Here is an 18,386-nt window from a genome sequence, read left to right on the forward strand (position 1 = left end):
TCTCTCTCACACACACTGTTCTCTCCCTCATTATTTAGCTTTACCCCTCTTTACCTCATCAGTTACTCACATTTCTAGTCAACACATAACTAATAATATCCATATCCATATTTTTCTTTCCCGTGGTGTTTCGTGCATCAGGCAGTGTGTTGTGAGTGTGTGTCTCCTGCAATGTCTAATAAAGTTGGGTGGTTGAGCGGCCCAAAGCTTGGCCCTCTAGTGCCATTCACTGAGATGTTTAGAAAGCACCTCTGACGGCCTGCAGGACACAGAGCTGCAGAAGCATGCACGCGTTGCCTCAATGTATGTAACTGCAAGAACATTCCTCTCTTTCTTTCTTTTTTACTTTGGTATTTTTTTAATTAGTTTTTCTAGTTCAACTGGAGTGTTTTGCTTTCATGCCATGTTATGTATAAACTATGTATTTATTCATGTCCATGTCTGATAGTCAATAGTAATCTAATTATAATTTATGGCATTGTTCCAAGCTCCAAACTTCCTGTTTGTTTCCCTTTTATTTACTATTAAGTAGCTTTAAGGTTGTTAAACTCATGTGATTCCACTTTGTCTCTACTGTATACTACTGTATTAGCTTGTTTCAGCTCTTGTTTTAAGCTTTATGATGTTCACATCAAGTGAAACAATTAAAACCGAAGACATGTTTTTTATTTTTTTTATTTTACCAGGAAGTCCCACTGAGATCCAAGACCTCTTTTACTAGAGAGGCCTGGTCAAAGTAGCAGCCGTACAAGATCACAGCACATTCAATTACAACATGGTGTACAAAAAAAAAAATCACAATTAAGTACATCAAATTAAAATAATCTAGATGACACGTATCCCCTCATAAACATTCCATACCTTTTTTTTAGTTCATGGTGTGATATCAAAAATGCATAACACAGATCTGTGAGTTTGAACATTTGGGTGCACATGATGGGTTTTGTATTGCTATAGGATTTTTTTTGTGGTATATGTAATTGTTAAACATTCTCAAATATATTATAAAATTGTATTGTGATATTTGTGTACTGTCATACCAAAGATTTGAAAGAAAGTACTGTATTTTATGAATGCAGATTCACTGAAACCTTTTAAAACATATTAAGAGGAAAAACTGAAAGAAAATCAGAACGCAAAATGTAAGTAAATATGGTTCCCTTCGTCTATGACGGCTTTTCTGTCCGTTTACGTCCAGTATTGAGCATTTTTCAAGCATGAAATGAAGAAGCTTCACATTCAGTTGAAAAAGCAGATGAAAAACAATGGATCCCCTAAAATAATGTACTGTAGATAAAACCACCTCCAACAGAAAGGACATCCTGTAGGAAAGGTGAGGCCTATACTCCCCCCTAGTGGCCCATCAACAAATTATCAAATATAATCTTCAATAGATTACAGTAATTGATTTTTATTTAAAAATGACTGATTTACAGTGACGTTAAATAAACAGAGCAGATGATGAGTATTTTCAATCAAGTAGGTTTATTTAATAAATGCACACTATAATACAACTGCATCTCTGAAAATTAAAAAGTATTACATTAAGATTTCTTTTTGTGTTTCAATTTCTGCAGAACAATTTACATGGCAAAACAAAAACAAAATAATAAAAAAGATTAGCACGGGAAACATCTATTTTTGTGTTGACGGGAGTATTGGGTTTTGTTTCCAGTTTATTTTAACGTTCATTCTGAAATCAGCTGAACCTTTGGGTAGTGACTCTGACCGGACAGAGGTCAGCTCAGTGCCAACCTGACAAAGCAGCTGTTTTATGGTGCCTTCGGGGGCTGTAGGAAATACTGTAATTTCCTACGGACATGACATGCACAATTAATCAAAGTGACATCTGGGGAGTTCGGGTACTTGGACACTTTTCTCTCTAGAATATTGGGATTATTGGCCACTAATATGCTACGTTGGGTACATTACCATTTTTAAATTAAAAGTATATTACGTACACAGGAACATATAGTAACATACATTCTACAGACAACGACATATCGTGGACGTTCAATTTATTTGATGTAAATATTTTTAGACTCAGGTGCATTTGAAGTGTCCAGTTTTATTTATTTCCCAACCATAATTGTATTCCTGCCATTTTAGAGAGGATTTTGATTTTGATTTGATGTCAAATTTAGTTGAAATTAGTAGTTAGACAGACTGAGCAAAAAAAAAAAAAAAAGAAGCCTGAGTTGGATTCCTAACATCTTTCCTGACTACTGAGCCGCGCCTCAAACGACAGAGAAGGCAAAATTCCGAAGAGCTCTTGAAGGCAGCAGCTGAAACTCCGGTGGAAACAAAACCTGAACAGACCTGAACATGAGCGACAGAAAGAGTCCGGTGACACTGAAAATAATCCTCATAGGAAGCTCCGGGTAACGTCGACTAGCCTTTTTAAATCCAATCTCCTCTGTTTTAAACTTTTGATTTGCTGCACCCTCAACAGCCGTTTCACTTTCATTTACTCCATAATGTAAAACACAGATCTGTGGGTTTGAACAATGTTTGGGTTTGTATTGCGATAATACTTTTGTTGTGGTGTATGCAATTGTTAAACATATCATAAAATATGTATATATATATATATATATATATATATATATATATATATATATATATATATATATATATGTATATATATATTCTAAAAGAAAGTACTATATTTGATGTCGTCAAAAAAGTGTCATTATCACTTTTTTAATTAGTAAATACTAAGAGGATTCCAATTCAATGAGATAACAAGGTAAAACCTGTAGCCTAAATGTCTTTGGGAGGAATTATGAGAGATTTAAGTGTTACACATTTAACCTAATGCGCGCGTGTGTGTTGACACAGGGTGGGGAAATCCTCCTTCATGAACAGGTACGTGAATCACCGCTTCACCAACATGTATCGGGCCACGGTGGGGACGGACTTCCTCTCCAAAACGATCAACATCGATGGGGACGCAGTCACCCTTCAGGTAGCTCCACCTGTCCACGTGACCACGTGTCCCGCCACGGTGACGCGCAGTGCACGTGCAGTAGCCTGCAGATGCTGTAACATGGGCGTTAATCTGCCCTCAGATGTGGGACACGGCGGGCACGGAGAGGTTCCAGTCTCTGGGCACTCCTCTGTACCGGGGGGCCCACTGCTGCATGCTGGTGTTCGACGTCACGTCCGCGGCCAGTTTCTCTGCCCTGGAGGAGTGGAGGAAGGAGTTCCTGATCCAGGGCGATCCTCAGGACCCACAGCACTTCCCCTTCATTGTGCTGGGCAACAAGACTGACCTGAGCACCCGGGAGGTCAGCAAGTGTCCACACAAGTGTCAAAGATTTGTATGATCGGGGAAAGGGAACTAAAGGGTGTCTCTTGAAAGGTGATAAGAGCAACAGTTATACAACAATAAATTATAAATCATACACTCTTTCATGGCAGGGATTTTTTTTTTAATATAGCCGGCCTTTTCATGACAGATTGAGAAAATTGTTGGCAGATTGATCAATAATGAAAATAAAGGCTGCAGCCAAAGTCACAGCCAATGTATTATCCAGGTAATCTTCCTTTTAAACATTAATAAATCTAACTAACTTGAGGCCTTTACTTCTCAATGACGGTTCGATTACATTAAGTACAAAGCAGCTTTCAGCAACTGTGAGCAGTACAATCTGGCTTTTAGAATGTAATGCAATCTAAAGTGTACATGGCACCTGTTGTTTACATCTTTATAAGATAAGATATTCCTTTATTAGTCCCGCAGTGGGGAAATTGCAGGATTACAGCAGCAGACAGGTAAAGTGCACATAGTAAAATAAGATAATAGAAAAACAAGTAATATAAACGGTAATTATATTATCATTATTATATACATTTTACGCGCCGTCACGTCAGCACTGCTTGATGCTCTATGTACTGTGATCGGCCCTGCAGGTGTCGGTCAGCAAGGCCCAGCAGTGGTGCGGTCAGGTGGGAGCAGAATACTTCGAAGGGAGCGCGAAAGAGGACCTGGACGTGGAGCGGCTTACAACAGGTGAGACCCGACACTTTTCAGCCTCTTGTGGCGGGAAAGAAAGAAAGAAAGAAAGATGCAGCATCTTTTTTTATTTTTATGTTTAACATGTTTATTTTTTGATGATAAAAGATACATTACTCCCTACAGTACAAAAAACACACATTGGAAAATACAGGACATTTCCAGATAACCTGCAAACAGCCGAGAGAAACTCGCAACACCTGTGAGTGCTGAGAGCAGCACTCGTCCCGGAGTGGGAGGGAAAGTTCAGAGAGACCTCGGCACTGCTGATGATGACCTATCTAACGAGGGTGCAAAAATAGTGACCCAGCAAAGGTACTGTGGAAGGAAAGGACACAATTGTATACCACGTGGAGAGAGAGAGAGAGAGAGGAACAAACTCAGTAAATTTTTTTCTTTTTGTTTTTTTTGAGAACCTTCAGCTTATGGTCTAACTTAAGGCATCACTACTAAAATACACTGCTTTTGCATGCATGTCTAGTTTTGTTCAACAGACACACTGACACACACAAAAATGATGAATGCATATGAAGAGAACGTTCGCTTCGAAGTAAGAAATCGGGAGGAACCACAAAACATGAAACCAAGGTGCCAGCCGGAGAAAAGGCGGCGAGCGAAAACCTCGGCTCGAGCTTCCTGGCCGTTACCGTAACAACTGAAACCGCCCTTACAAAGTAGATACACACTCATGTCCAGAAACCTCCTCCCTGTACAACTTCTTATACCGTAATGAAACTAGCAGTGATTCAGACTCCTACAGTGAATCAGCTGGACAGAAGCAAATTAGAACCATCAGGGAGACTATATATATTTATATATATATATATATATATATATTTGTTTCTTTTATAAGTAAAGACACAAAAGGCAATCAAGAGATGACCAACATGTAAAAACAGTTTGTTACAGGTAATTATATAAAAGGCCAAGATGTTGTTTTTTGTTTGTTTGTTTTATTCTTGCTCTATGAACGAACTAATTTACAAGTGAGTACACTCCGGCTATGTAAGCTTTCTTCCCGAGACATCCCCATTCCACGACATACGGGTTAACACATCACAGTAAGCTGCACACCATCTGTAGTCTGAAATACAGAGCCGTGGAAGGAAAACAAAAATTAAAATTTATTAAATGGATTCACATACATCAATAGGATAGGGAAAATATGTCGACTAATATAATTTGCCATTTCTAAAAATTAAAGAGGTGCGACGCCACATTAATGAGCATAAAAAGCGTGGGACAACTGATCGGAGATATTTGGGCGGGGAGGTACGAAAAAGATCTGATGTTGTTTTCCTCGTACCCCGTCAAATTCCATGTTTGGCAAACAAAGCAACACAAGCATTGAGAAGTAAACAAAGTAAAAACTCTCCCTGGGTCCACTTCAAAGTTCCCTTCAGTCCTATAACCTCTGTGGGTTCTACTATGGAACAAATGCAAAAGTCTTTCTCTCTTCCATTACCATCTGTGAACAAGAACACACAACCAACTGAATGAAGATTTCTTTTCTTTAAAAATATAGTGGCAACCGCAACACAGCCACCGATCTTCCCACGAACACAAACTATGGGGATGAACAACTGTTAAAAAAAGTGATGTTTTTTTAAAAATGCACACGACATACATAGACACACAGGAGAAGAAAAAAAAGAAGCTTAAAAAATACAAAAATAAACTACACAAAAGATCTTCTGCGTCATTGCTTGCTAATTTTTTGGGAAGATTTTGAAGATTTTTTGTGTGTGTATGTGTGTGTGCTGCAAGTCTCAGTCCTAGCAAAGTCTGTCGTTCATTCTCTACAAATCTCTTCGTCATTCTCTTTTGTTTTGTCCACTTTGAAGTGTCGGCCATCAGTCCTCATCTTGGGGTAAAAAGCGCACAGTGATGACATTTACAGGAGACTGGAGTCCAGCACGATGAATACAGACTTGGTTCTCGATGAAGCAAATTTGTTTTGACCAAAAAAAGAAAGGAAAAAAGAATGATGTCCTCTGTCGTTGAGGACAAGTGCTTTATTTGTATCCATACCGATTTTTCCTCTCATCTAAACTCATGCCTCCACAGCTTTTTTTTCCAACACTGTACATCATTTTGTGTAGTCTCTCTCTACATCCCCCAGGATTCACAAAGCAAAAGATAAAACAAAAGGTAACAATGAGCTTAGGCTGGCTCCCAGTTGGTGAAAGATGTAAATTCTTCTCTACACTGCTTAACTACTGAAACAAGCCAGAAATAGATGTTAAACGATGGGAGTGGATGTGACTGAAAAAGATAATGTGCTTCTAAGTTTGTGTCGCTCTAAAAATAGTACAACCAACAGAACGAGGAGGAAGGAGGGTTTTTATCTACAGAAACATCTCTCAGATTGACTTTCATCTCGGCTTCATACGCTTGTTCTGCCTCCATTGCCGTCTTGATCTGAGACTTGAAGGGTGGAGGATGAGATTAGGATGAGAATGAGGGGTGAAGTTCAGTCTTCCTGATAAAAAAGGACAGCGAGTGGAAAAAGGACAAAAGACTGGGAAGGGGGAGGGGGGTCTCTGGGCAACCTCACTGGTCCGTCCTTGCTTTCTTTGGACCAGTAGCCTTACTGCAAGAGCACACACACAAAACCAGAGTAAGTATTGCATGTTTTATTCATCAGCTCCATGTCAATGTCGAGCCTGTGTGGCCGGTACCAAATGCAGACACTGTACTTACGTATCAGGGGAGGTGCCAGGTCTTTTGGCGGCCGGTTTTGCAGAGGCGGCATCTTTGCCGGATTCTACAAAGCAGAAAAACAGTTAAAACACATGCAACGACAATTACTTGCTCACTGAGTTAGTCTGTGACTGTGCGCTCACCTTGCAGCCATCGAACTTGCGTAGCCGGACCGTAGCCCTTCTCATTGCGGGCGGCAATGCGGAAGATGATGGCTGGCTTGGTGGTGTAGTCGATGTGGGCGTTTGAGAGGCTGGAGGACTGCACCAAGCAAGAGGGGTTGGGTCCACAGTACACGCGCATGAAGGCCAGCTGTGCCGGAGTGGAGGCCTTGGCCTCGGCTGTCTGGTTGCTCTGGATGGCCAGGTACACAGAGTACTCGATGATCTTCCCCGACGTCACCGAGGGCGGCTCCCAGGTCAGATGGGCACCATCTGGGCTCTGCATAGGGACAGTGGACGATTACTACTCAGTGCCAGGAAGCATGGCTGGTGTCCTCGGCATGTTTTACACACCAGTATGACAAATCCACAACTACATGAGGAAAGAAGGGAAAGGGGCTTTACCTTGCTGATTTTGATGGCGCAAGGTGCCCCTGGGAAGCCTGGTAGGCAAGTCTTGAAAGCAGATATCTCAGAGAAAGATCCACGACCGCAAGCGTTGATTCCAGCCACACGGAACTTGTAAGCTGTGCCGGGCTGCAGCTCCATTTTCTTCATCTGGCCGTAGTCTGGCATGACGCCAGAGTCATCCTGCCAAACAAAAACACAGAGGTCAGAGATGCACCGAGCACTCCGGCATCAAGTAATCGAAGCATGAAAGGAGCCTCCTGGGAAACTTACATCTCCTTGAGAATTGTCTCCTGGCATATAGAAGTGGGTGACCACCATGTTTGTCACTTTAACAATTCCAACATCAAACCACTGGTTCTCTTTTTTTGCAACAGGCTTCACTGGGGTTGGCTGAGGGGCTTGCTTCTGTAAGAAAACAAAAAAAGTAAACCGTTACATTTCTCCTCTGCTTGACCAAGCTGGACCAGCCGGATGTTGTCCAACACCTCACCTCTCCCTCGATCCCATTGGCGACCTCTGCTAGAGCGGCTGCTGCTTGCAGCTTGGCTGGACTTGCCACCGATACGGAGGGTGCAAATGTGCTCGATGGAGCGAGTGCTGTGAAGTGAAAAGGAACAGTCAAACTCTGTTTAAAAAAGAAATCTAAAGTAGCCATCAAACAAAAAGAGATAAGAAGCAATAACTCTTACTCTCAGCAGTGGTACGTGGCAGCAGTGATGCCACAGCACTGGTGACTGCCGCAGCCATCTCATTGTGCCCGTTGCTCTCGACAGAGGGGTCGTTGAGGCTGTCAGCAGGGGCGAGGCCCTCAGTGGGCAAGCTCGAGTCCACGGAGGCCTGCTGTGCAGCAGCCTGAGCCTCCTGTAGCTGCAGCTGCTGCTGCTGATGGACCAGCGCTGCAAGTTCCTGCTGGGTCAACATGATGGGAATGGTGGTGGGCTGCTGGCTCTGTCCATCGCCCTCATCTATGACAGAGAAGATATTGAAGAATACATACATTGACAGCATGAATCCTCCCATGCCTTTCCTCCACTTTACTACAGACAGCCCTTAATCTATGACACTACATTTCAAAATCAAAGCAAAACCAAGTGTGCAGAGAGATCCGACTATACTATGGCTGAACTCACGCATTACTGCTTGCTGGGCTGCCTGGAGGACAGCCTGGATAGCGAGGGCCTGGGCTTCTTCAGTGGCTGCTGCCTGAGCGGCGGCCTCTGCTGCTGCAGTCACAGCTAGCTCCTCCTCCGACAGCCCTGTCACCATGAGAGTGGCACCCTGACCCTCAGACATCAGCTCTGAGGGTAGATTCAAGGCTGTAGCTGTGGCTGCTTCTCCCTAAGAGAACACATCACAGGTCAAATACGCACTCTATACCTCTTCGATCGGATGGACTTCAAGCCAACACTGGCTTTGTGGGACATCACACTGTTATTCACCTCTGCTTGTGTCTCCATAGCAGTGGCTGCTCCCTCTGCAGCTTCTGCTGATGCCGTTTCATCAGTTTGCATGGGTTCCTCTGTGGAGCCGGCAGCCGTGCTCACACCCTCTGTGATTGAGGAGATCGACTGGAGAAACAAAGATAAAAAATTATGCTTCAGGAAGGCATCGGCTGAGATTCTATGACTCAGCAGCGGTGGTTAGATCGCTTGTTAATTTGGCCGGTATATTAGTGCATTTCTTACAGGTACAGAGGGTCCGGGGGCTGGTGTGGACTGAGTGACAGTAGTGATGGCCCTGCCCTGAGTCGTGGTAACCATGCCAGCTGCTGCTGCTGCTGCAGTGGTGGTGGTGGTGGTGGGGGCCACTTCTGGGCTGCTGGTACCTTCTGCTCCCTCCTCTGTCTGCTGGGCTGCTGATGGACACAAACACATAATGTAAGGTTAACTTACAACCAATACATTTATTTCATCAATTACAATATTTTTGGATATACTCGTGCCTTCGCCTGTCTCCATACTGCAGGAGGCAGTGGTGGCTGTGTTGGTGGTCCCAGTTTCGTGTGTTTCGCAGGGCGGGTTGGAGCAAACCCTCTGGACCTGGCCCGTCGCTGTGCTGGTCTGGTCGCCGCCCATGCCGGAGGTGGCTGTAGACGGGGTGTTGGTGGTCCCCGTCTCATGTGTTTCGCAGGGTGGGTTGGAGCACACCCTCTGCACGGTGCTCGTCTGGCCTGCGTTCATGGTAGATGACGACTGGGTGGCTGTGTTGGTGGTGCCTGTCACATGGGTCTCACAGGGTGGGTTGGAGCACAGCTGCTGGGCTCCTCCCATGTTAGCCGACGCTGTGGTAGCTGTGTTAGTTGTCCCGGTTTCGTGGGTCTCGCATGGTGGGTTGGAGCACACACGCGGTGCAGACATATTTGATGATGCAGTTGTGGCTGTGTTGGTGGTGCCTGTTTCGTGAGTCTCACACGGCGGGTTAGAACAGACCGGTCCTGCTCCCATTGTAGCAGAGGAGGTGGTGGCTGTGTTGGTGGTTCCGGTCTCGTGGGTCTCGCAGGGCGGGTTAGAACAGACCGGTCCTGCTCCCATTGTAGCCGACGAGGTGGTGGCTGTGTTGGTGGTTCCGGTCTCGTGGGTCTCGCAGGGCGGGTTGGAACAGACCAGGGTGACGGTCCCAGAGCCTTCTCCAGCTGCTCCAGCCTCAGTAGAGCTGGGCTGCTCAGAGGTTGGTGAAGCCAGGATGGACACGGGTAGATCCTGCACTGGTTGAGCTTCTACACCACTGGGAGTTGTGATCAGAGTCACCTGGGTGGGCTGGTTCTAGGCAGAAGACAGTAAATCAATTGAAGTCATCTGCAAGTCAGGTAGCTCAAAGAAAGTCATTTATACCCTTATCCCATTGTTTTTAAAGCAGTGGCGTTGCCATTGTTCTGTGGTAACAGAAATGGGCATTAGCACAACCTAACTTTTGACGTAGTGATTAAAAGCGTAGAGTGCATACTGCAGCCACGATGATTACACTTAAAAACAACCGGATGGACAACAATCTGCAGGGTCTTACTTGCACCGTCATGGTGGAGGAGGGCAATGTGGAGGCAGTAGTCAGGTTGGTCTGAGCCGCTGAAACAGTTATGGCAGCTGGGCTGATGACCTGGCTGGACAGGGTAGCGATGGTTCCCAGTGTGGTGATGGGGGTGACCAGAGAGGCGTTGGAACTGTCCACCGTGCCTCCTGCCAGGCTCGAGGAGACGCTACCAGTGACTGTCCCAAGAGTGGTGACACCTGGAAGGAAGATAAGTGGCATTAAAAAGATGAAAAACTAAACGGGTCAAAGAACTACATCTGCAATAACAACATATTAATGTGATTTAATAATAAAATCTGTAAAAACAAAATTCTCATTCTTACCAGTAGTCCCCTTGACAACCAGAGTGGTGACAGTGGGCTTAACGGCAGATACCGACACTGGTGTAACAAGTCGAACACCACCGACTGTGCTCATAGGCAAAGTGCGCAAAATCGTTCCAGGTTGCCCAGGAGCACCCTTCAAAACCACCTACAGAAACACAATTCAGGGTCAGTCTCCTCATGTGCAACATAAATGATGATGCTATAAAGACTGCTGCCAGCAAGTAGTTGGATTACCTGTGTCAGTCCCTGTTGGCCACCTGCAGTGGCAAGTTTGGGCATGGAAGTGATGATTTTACCAGGAGTTCCAGTGGTCATCACCTTTGTGGTAAGGATTGTGATTGGCGTTTTCATGCCTGCCCCGCCTGTCACACCTGCAAGGACCAAAGCATGTATGCCTCAAGTTAATTTACATCTGATTATGCCAACTCAAGACACACTATCCAAATACCAGACCGTGGTTAATTTACATTCAAATTCTTTAGTTATTTTTTGCATTCACCGATTGCCAGACTACATCACTACTTCTGTTGTGGCATGCAACCACTGTTCAGCTGAAAATCCAACCAGATGACAACAAAGCAAAAAGCATGTGATGTAGATGTTCATCCCGTTTGGGTTTTGCTTCAAAATTCCTTCTTTTGTAGTACTGTTCCCAGTCATAAACGTGCAGGTCGTTGTGTTATGTAGTTAAGAACGTGAACTTGCGTGAGTTTAGACCTGCAGCTCCAGCCCCCATGATAGCGGACATGGGGATGGTCTTGATGATGGTGGTGCCCTGCTTAGTGGTGGTAGGAGACACGCCACTGATGTTGAGGATAGTGGGCTTGTTTCCTGTGCCTCCTGCCTGGGAGGTGGTGATGATAGTTGTGGGCTTGCCATCTGCGGAGGTCACCAGCTTCAGGATGGTGCCGGCTGGGAGGGGACCCTTTGTCTGGGGAGAGGGACGCACGTTATGCAAACCATTTAGAGAAAGACATCTCAGGAGTGTTAAGCTACACCCTGTTTTGTTTTTTTCTGCACTCACACATATAGCTGACCTGTATGAGCTGTGTGAGAGGGTTAGAGGAAGCATGGCCTGTGATACCCGATGTCTGTCCTGGCTTGGTTTGTACCACAGACATCATCTTGCCAAGGTTAGAAATCTACAAACATAAGAGAGAGAGACTCAAGTTCATGAGTCGCCAGAAAAAAATTGGAAAGCACAGGGAGTTCAGTGGGAAGCTGGATCATTCCAGCCCTAACAGACCAACAGTCATGCAAATCACTAACATCATGCTTGCTGTTTTCTTAGTAGAATCCTTCAACATTTACTCCCTTCCCCCACAAGTTAAGCTCAGTGCATGTCGTCACCGTCATAGGTAAAGACATGAAAAACAAGTGTGAAAAACGCAATTTACAGAACCCATAATTTACAGCATGCATGTGAACACACCAAAGGGTGCTCGCGGAGTGGTGGTCCAGTTTTAAATTGTGCTACAGAATTTCCCCATTGTCCTACTCTCTTACCAGAGTGCCACCACTCCCCATGGTGAGGGGACTCTTGACCAGGGTGATGGTCTTGGTCACTCCTCCCACCACAGTGGTTACCACCTGGGCCTGCTGGGCCACTGTGACTGCACCAGACTTGTGCACAGTGATGATTGGTCTGGTGGTGGTCGGAGAGGACTGAGTCGCCGTGCCCACCTGGGCTGCAGCTGTTTTCAGCATCCGGGTAGCCGGGTTACTGACCTACAAGCAGAATGTTATTTTCAGAATTGACCAAGGACAGACAGAATGCACAGAATATTAGAAAAGAGAATGTTTAGTGAGATGTATACCATGAGTGGAGAAGCCATTTTCATTGTGGTTGTGCCAGGGGAAACAGCTACTGTTTTGAGAATGGTGGCACCTGCAGGAACATTGAGGATAGTGCCTGAAGAAGAGGGCGGGATCTTCTGTGTTGCTGCAGCTGCTGCAGCCAAAGCTGCCATGCCACTCATCTGAGGGCTACTCCCAATTGGCTGAAAAAATAAACAAACAAGAAAACACATTATTGGACTATTATCGTCTGATAGTGATATTTACTGATGATATTTTAATATGATAAAAATGCAGTGCAAAATTGCTGGTCGTACCGATCCTTGGGCGGTCTGGGCAGGCATTACCATACGAACACCTGGTGGAAGGGATGTCAGGGTGACGGGGGATTTCCCAGGCTGGCTGGGGCGGACTGTGACAATAGATGTGCCTGTGGCAGACTGTTGAGCTGCAACCTTCAAGACAGCTGGAACACAAGGGAAGCGATGATCAGACTTTATGTGCAGCGTTTTTGCAATTGCTGGGTTTTCTGGTTTTGTGATAATGATGGACTTGGAAGCATTGGAAAAGAGGTTATAATACCTGTCTGGGTTAGGCTCTGAGCAGAGGGTGCTGCAAGAGCAGGGCTCTTTGGAGAGTTCAAAGGCTGCACAGGGGTGGCACTCATGACGGGTGAGGCTGTAGTTGGAGTTGCAGGGATGTCATATTTCTGCAGCTGCAGTAAGTAGGTGTCAGCGGTTGAGACGGCACCCCAGCTCACCTCAAGAGAGTTTGTGTTGGCACGGACTAACTGAACCCTGGCAGGGGCGTGTGGCCGCTCTGGGGAGGCGGAGGAAAATACATTCAACAACAATGACACTATATGAGAAGCTGACCCAAAGAAGTCCCTTTAAATGACAAAGCCGTGTTACACGACACTTACCCGTTTCCAGGTACCAGAGGTCTTTACAACAGACTTGGTTGTTCCAAGCTTTACGATAACCATCACGGCCGCTCCATACATAGAGTCTAGAATTGATGGCTACAGCACAGTGGCCAGCACGGGCCCTCGGGATGTTGTCTTCAAGAGTATCCATCAACACCGTCTCCCAACACATGGAGTCTACAGACAGACACAAGTTACAAAAATGAACTCCAGTGAAGACCGGTTTACTCAAACCTCTTTCACATGAAACTAAGTGTAATAAATACAGAGTTAGACCAACCTAGATTTAGGCACGCAAGAGTGTTTGTGCACTTCCACTCCTTCTCGTGTGTGGCCACTTTGACGTCGTCCATTACCAATGGAACCCATCCTCCAAAAACGTACATCCTGAAAATTTAGACAAAAGAAAATTCGGTGAGATTTAAGTAGGCTGCTGCTATCAAACACAGCCTGATCTTCTGGAAGTTTGGATGTGATTAAATAAAACATTCATTGCGTTATTGCTTAGGTGACTCAGTGTCTCACTTGTTTGTGATGGTGGTGGCAGAGTGAAGACTTCTGGGGAGCGGTGCCGTCCCGTTTACTGATGGTTTGTTCCATGTCAAGGTATCTGTAGATAATGACCAGCAGCAGGATGTTATACAAAAGCCCTTTTGGATTTTGACACACAACCGGATACATTAAAGTACCTCGGGTAAAGCCTATTGTCACACATCATTGAAAAACTTTGAATCTTCTCGGAAAGTGTGGGACTCTAAGGGTGATTATGCTCACCCCTGTTTGGGTATAAATAGCAGCACTTTCTCCAGGTGGTATAATTTTTCTATGCACACTTGTACAAACCTACCAATATCAAGTGTCCACAGATCTCCAAGGCGACAACCACTCATCCCTCCGTAGATTATCAGGCGAGATTTCCTGCTCGTCTTTTCTGTGTATACAACAGCAGTGTGGCTCTCCCGAGGAGGAGGCAGAACGCCATATGTGATTGGAATATCCCATCCAACCACACTGGAGCCTGCCCGTAGCTCAAGTGTGTACAGATCATTCAGGTATCTGAAAATGAAAAAACAGACAGAAGTCACAATTGTGTTGCTGGTTAAAGTAGGAGCAAAGGGTCATGCCGGTAAAACATCTGTACCTGGGAATGTTGTTTTTTGGATCTTCGCTGTCATTGGCTAGTCCACCAAACAAATAGCACTTGTTGCCAACCAGCGAGAAACTGTGGCCAAGACGAGGGCAAGGAGGGGGACCATTCTTCGGGTTTTTTGCTTTCAACTTTTTCCATTCCCATCTGCTGGCCTGTAACAAAAAAACATGGTCAAGACAACATATTATCATCAGGTCTGAGCAGAAACTGTAACAACACAAGTTTACCTCATTCCCTATTCTGGCTATCTGATAAGGCTTTTAAAAATGTATTTTCCATTTAATATTTATCTATTCCATTTTCCAGTGGCTAAAAAACATCTAGACTCTGGTTGACAAAACATATTTGGAACGTATCTATTTTATGTCAGAACCAGAAATAGAACATATTTACAACTTAAACGTCCTTCATTGTGCAGACTGAAGTTTTTTAAGTACGACAATAAAGACATGATTTTTGGCAAAGTGAGTCAGAAGCAGAATAACTTAGGCTAATTAGCATCACGTTCAGCCACATTTAACAGATATTCAAGTAAGACGTTGTGGGATATGGTTGGAATAAAACGTTTGTACTACATACAAACAGAATCAATGGCACACTGACAACTATGCAACACACCACCCATTCTACATTTGATAATTCATGTCATCATTCAACTGTGTTCCATGGCTTACCATCACTGTCTATAGCTGAACTGCACGGAGTACATTAATATCAACATGCACAACAGTGAAACTTACAAAGTAACAATGATGGATTACATTTGTTCATCTCTGCGTTTCCTCTGCTTATGTAAAAAGCTATAGCATAACATTGAAACTATAACTTTGACAGTGATTTTCAACTCTTTCTACATCAACAATCTCTACAGACTGTTGTAGCCATGAACATGTGCACTTTGCTTTGATCTTAAAAAATATGAGCAGGACCACTAACATGTAAAATGTTTGTTTGTAAAGATATTAGTCTCCATTTCATGGTAGCATAAGCTTCAACAACAGCTATTTCAAATTCAACAATACAATTGTGAACACATCAAAACGATTGCATTGTCTTAATGTGCAAATGTAAGACAAAATTTTGGGTTATTTTCCACAGACGGATTACCTGTAGCTCATAGAGATCGTTGCTGTACTTTCCATACTCCACCATCCCACCAAACACCAGCAATCTGGTGCCATCACAGACAAAACCATATGCAGCACAACCAGGAGGAATATCACCACGGACTGCTGGGATAAACCACTGGTTTGTTGCTAGAAATTAAAACACAATGATGATGGAAGTTAACAGTTGAGGTGTACTCATATGAAGTCATTAAAATTATGAAGGAAGTTAATGTTATGACCTAAACATGGCTGTGAACTGCTGGAAAAACCCCAAAACAACCCTCTTATGAGCATTATACATAAACCAAAATCTGCAATTAATGATAGGGATACAGAAAGAAAATTTGCTGTATTTGTCTGTCCTTATTGGTTTATGTGCAGGAAACTGGGGCAGAGGATATACTTAAACCAACCAGCATCATCCATTTTATTTTAGCCCGCCTTTTTTAACGTGCATTTACACCCTTTCTCCGGTAGAGGGGGGCACATTTAATCCGACACGGACTTGCTTGGCCTGCTGAGGCCTGTACGCTATACAGTTCTACACATCACGAATCTGTTTTTAGCCAGGGACAGACATAACATAGATGTATTTAGGGCGAAGACTCAATGTGAAAAAAAGAGTTTTATGTTATTTCACATCTGATGATTCGTTAAGTTGAACACGGTGCTTGCTGCAACGAATATTCGGTAAAGTTACACATGCAAAGTTTGTCTTACCAGTGTTGTATACATGCAATTCATCCACAATCCCTTCGTTTCCACCGCCAAAGACAACCATAAGCTCCTTTATAGCAACAGCTCTGTGCCCATGCCTGGGCCGGGGAACGGGACCGGACCATCCGAGGACCCGTTTCCACCGCGGCTGCAGAACCGACACTGTGGTCCCAGACACCGCGGAGCCAGGGGCAGACATGATTCTGTCAAAGAGAATAAATACACAACATTATACTTGACTGCTGAAGTCATTGTGGTAGTCACACGTTAACGACTCCAGAAACGTATCCGCAGGAACCGACCGTGTCGTGTAACGTCGGCTAACTTCTAAACAGTTTGCGGTCGTTGTGTGGCAGCTACCGCTCGCTGTGTTAGCAGCTAGCTAGCTGTTAGTTATTGAACACAATCAATCCAAAACGCACAGAAAAATGCGGAGAACGAGCTTGAGAGTAATTGCTGGTTCATAGCCCATGCTGTGAGTTTGACGACGCAGCTGTGCTGATAAATACATCGACTCTTTCATAGAGTTGTGTCTTAGCTGTTTCTAACCATTGAATTCCACCCATGGAAGCCGCCATCTTGTAACCAAACAAACCGCCGCTAACGCGACTGCCCGTCTGAAAAATGGCGGAAGCGAACGAAAAAGAAAAATAGATGAAAGCTAGTCAGCCACACAAGCGAAGAAAACCACTAAATATATAAACAAATTCAATGAAATGGTAGTAGGCCAACAAAGCAGAACCTTACGTAGTCGCACCACACATTTAATCCACAGTTAGGACTGTGAACAAGAGTCGGCTATTTTCATGCCTCTGTGGGAGTCGCCATATTGTAGCTAACCAGCTTAGCATTATCTACAGTCCCTTTTAACGTAATTATTATCACTAAATACATACTAGAAACTTATTTTAACAGGTGCAACAGCGTGAAGGGCACGCGCCACAACGGCCACTGAATATCGTGTTGTAATATTCAAACAAATTAAGCTCAATTGTGGTAATCAAGTGGATTCTAACGTTAGCTTCACTCCGTTAGCACTAGCGGCTAGTCGCTCGCTCCTCCTAATTCGCTCATGCTAACAGAGTTAGCTTTAAGGCTGGCATCTGTCAGAGCTTCGCCAAATATTACAATTAAATGCAATATAATTGCGTTATATACTGACATGCACATATTACCTGATACAAGTGTAGTTGCAACAACGGTCTTAAAACGCAGCTAAACGGACTGAAACTGCATAAACAGAGTGTTATTATGTTTCATGCCGTCTCTGGAAGCAGCCATCTTTTCGACAATCGGCCTAGTTCTACAGCTCCCACAAGAAAAATGGCCGGGCGGTCTGCCACAACAAAACATAACAAACCGAAAAAGGCGCAAATATTTCTGAATTTCACTTACTTATTTCGATGCAGAAATTGAAAAAACACGCGTATGTGGTCTTATCTTGAGGCAATAATCCAAATTCATTCGATTTTTGAAGAAGTATTTCCTCTCATGCCTGCCTGGAAGCTGCCATCTTCTTGACAACCAGAGGCGGAGGAAAATGGAAGAGAGTTGGCGTCACCCAAAGTAAACATGGCGACAGAGACCCGCTCGCTAACTATTTCCGACAGAAACGTATAACGTTTTTTTGTCACTTGCCATTTTGAATCGGTGGAGGATGCTTTACATCGTGAGGTGCTTTTGGGAACAATTTAAATCGATGGAAAGAAAACATATTACTAGTTTCAGAAAATTACAACAAGTTGTGTTATAGCACTCGGCTTATTGTCCCTTAGTAAAGATGGCGACATCCGTGCTGAAACCACTTTTGTTTGAATATGGAAGGCGATGCGGATTTTATTCCGCTGAGAACCGATTTAAGTATGCCTATACATGCACAATAATAGTGTAAAAGCACTTATTTACAGATAAGCGATCACGTGAAGGGTACTATGCAGTTACCACGCCCACACCCATCGATAGTGCGCCCTCCACTGATACAAGTACTGCATTGCGATCTAAATCAATTAACAAATCGTCTCTCTTCAAAACAGTACATGTTC

At 44.2% G+C, this 18,386-nt stretch overlaps 2 protein-coding genes across 2 annotated transcripts; one reads left to right on the top strand and one right to left on the bottom strand.

Annotated features, from left to right (window-relative positions):
- Positions 1–2,303: 2,303 nt before the first annotated feature.
- LOC306736807 (ras-related protein Rab-7a) lies at positions 2,304–5,283 on the top strand. The gene is made up of 5 exons (XM_079218484.1): positions 2,304–2,381; positions 2,842–2,968; positions 3,072–3,290; positions 3,916–4,015; positions 4,145–5,283. Exons 1-5 carry the CDS (start codon positions 2,326–2,328, stop codon positions 4,222–4,224), a joined length of 582 nt encoding a protein of 193 aa, XP_079074610.1. The 5' UTR covers positions 2,304–2,325; the 3' UTR covers positions 4,225–5,283.
- Positions 5,284–5,415: 132 nt separating this feature from the next.
- Positions 5,416–16,543, bottom strand: hcfc1a (host cell factor C1a; the record flags this gene model as incomplete). The annotated part of the gene is made up of 27 exons (XM_079217965.1): positions 5,416–6,611; positions 6,722–6,785; positions 6,865–7,162; positions 7,288–7,473; positions 7,564–7,698; positions 7,784–7,890; positions 7,983–8,258; positions 8,424–8,631; positions 8,733–8,861; positions 8,979–9,148; positions 9,230–10,055; positions 10,297–10,517; positions 10,644–10,791; positions 10,881–11,017; positions 11,364–11,577; positions 11,684–11,788; positions 12,153–12,374; positions 12,464–12,646; positions 12,761–12,909; positions 13,026–13,262; positions 13,366–13,545; positions 13,649–13,755; positions 13,894–13,978; positions 14,216–14,424; positions 14,510–14,670; positions 15,626–15,774; positions 16,348–16,543. 27 exons carry the CDS (start codon positions 16,541–16,543, stop codon positions 6,572–6,574), a joined length of 5,142 nt encoding a protein of 1,713 aa, XP_079074091.1. The 3' UTR covers positions 5,416–6,571.
- Between the last annotated feature and the right edge of the window lie 1,843 nt (positions 16,544–18,386).

The sequence above is a fragment of the Taurulus bubalis genome, assembly GCF_910589615.1.
Source record: "Taurulus bubalis genome assembly, chromosome: 5".
Classification (NCBI taxonomy): Eukaryota; Metazoa; Chordata; class Actinopteri; order Perciformes; family Cottidae; genus Taurulus; species Taurulus bubalis.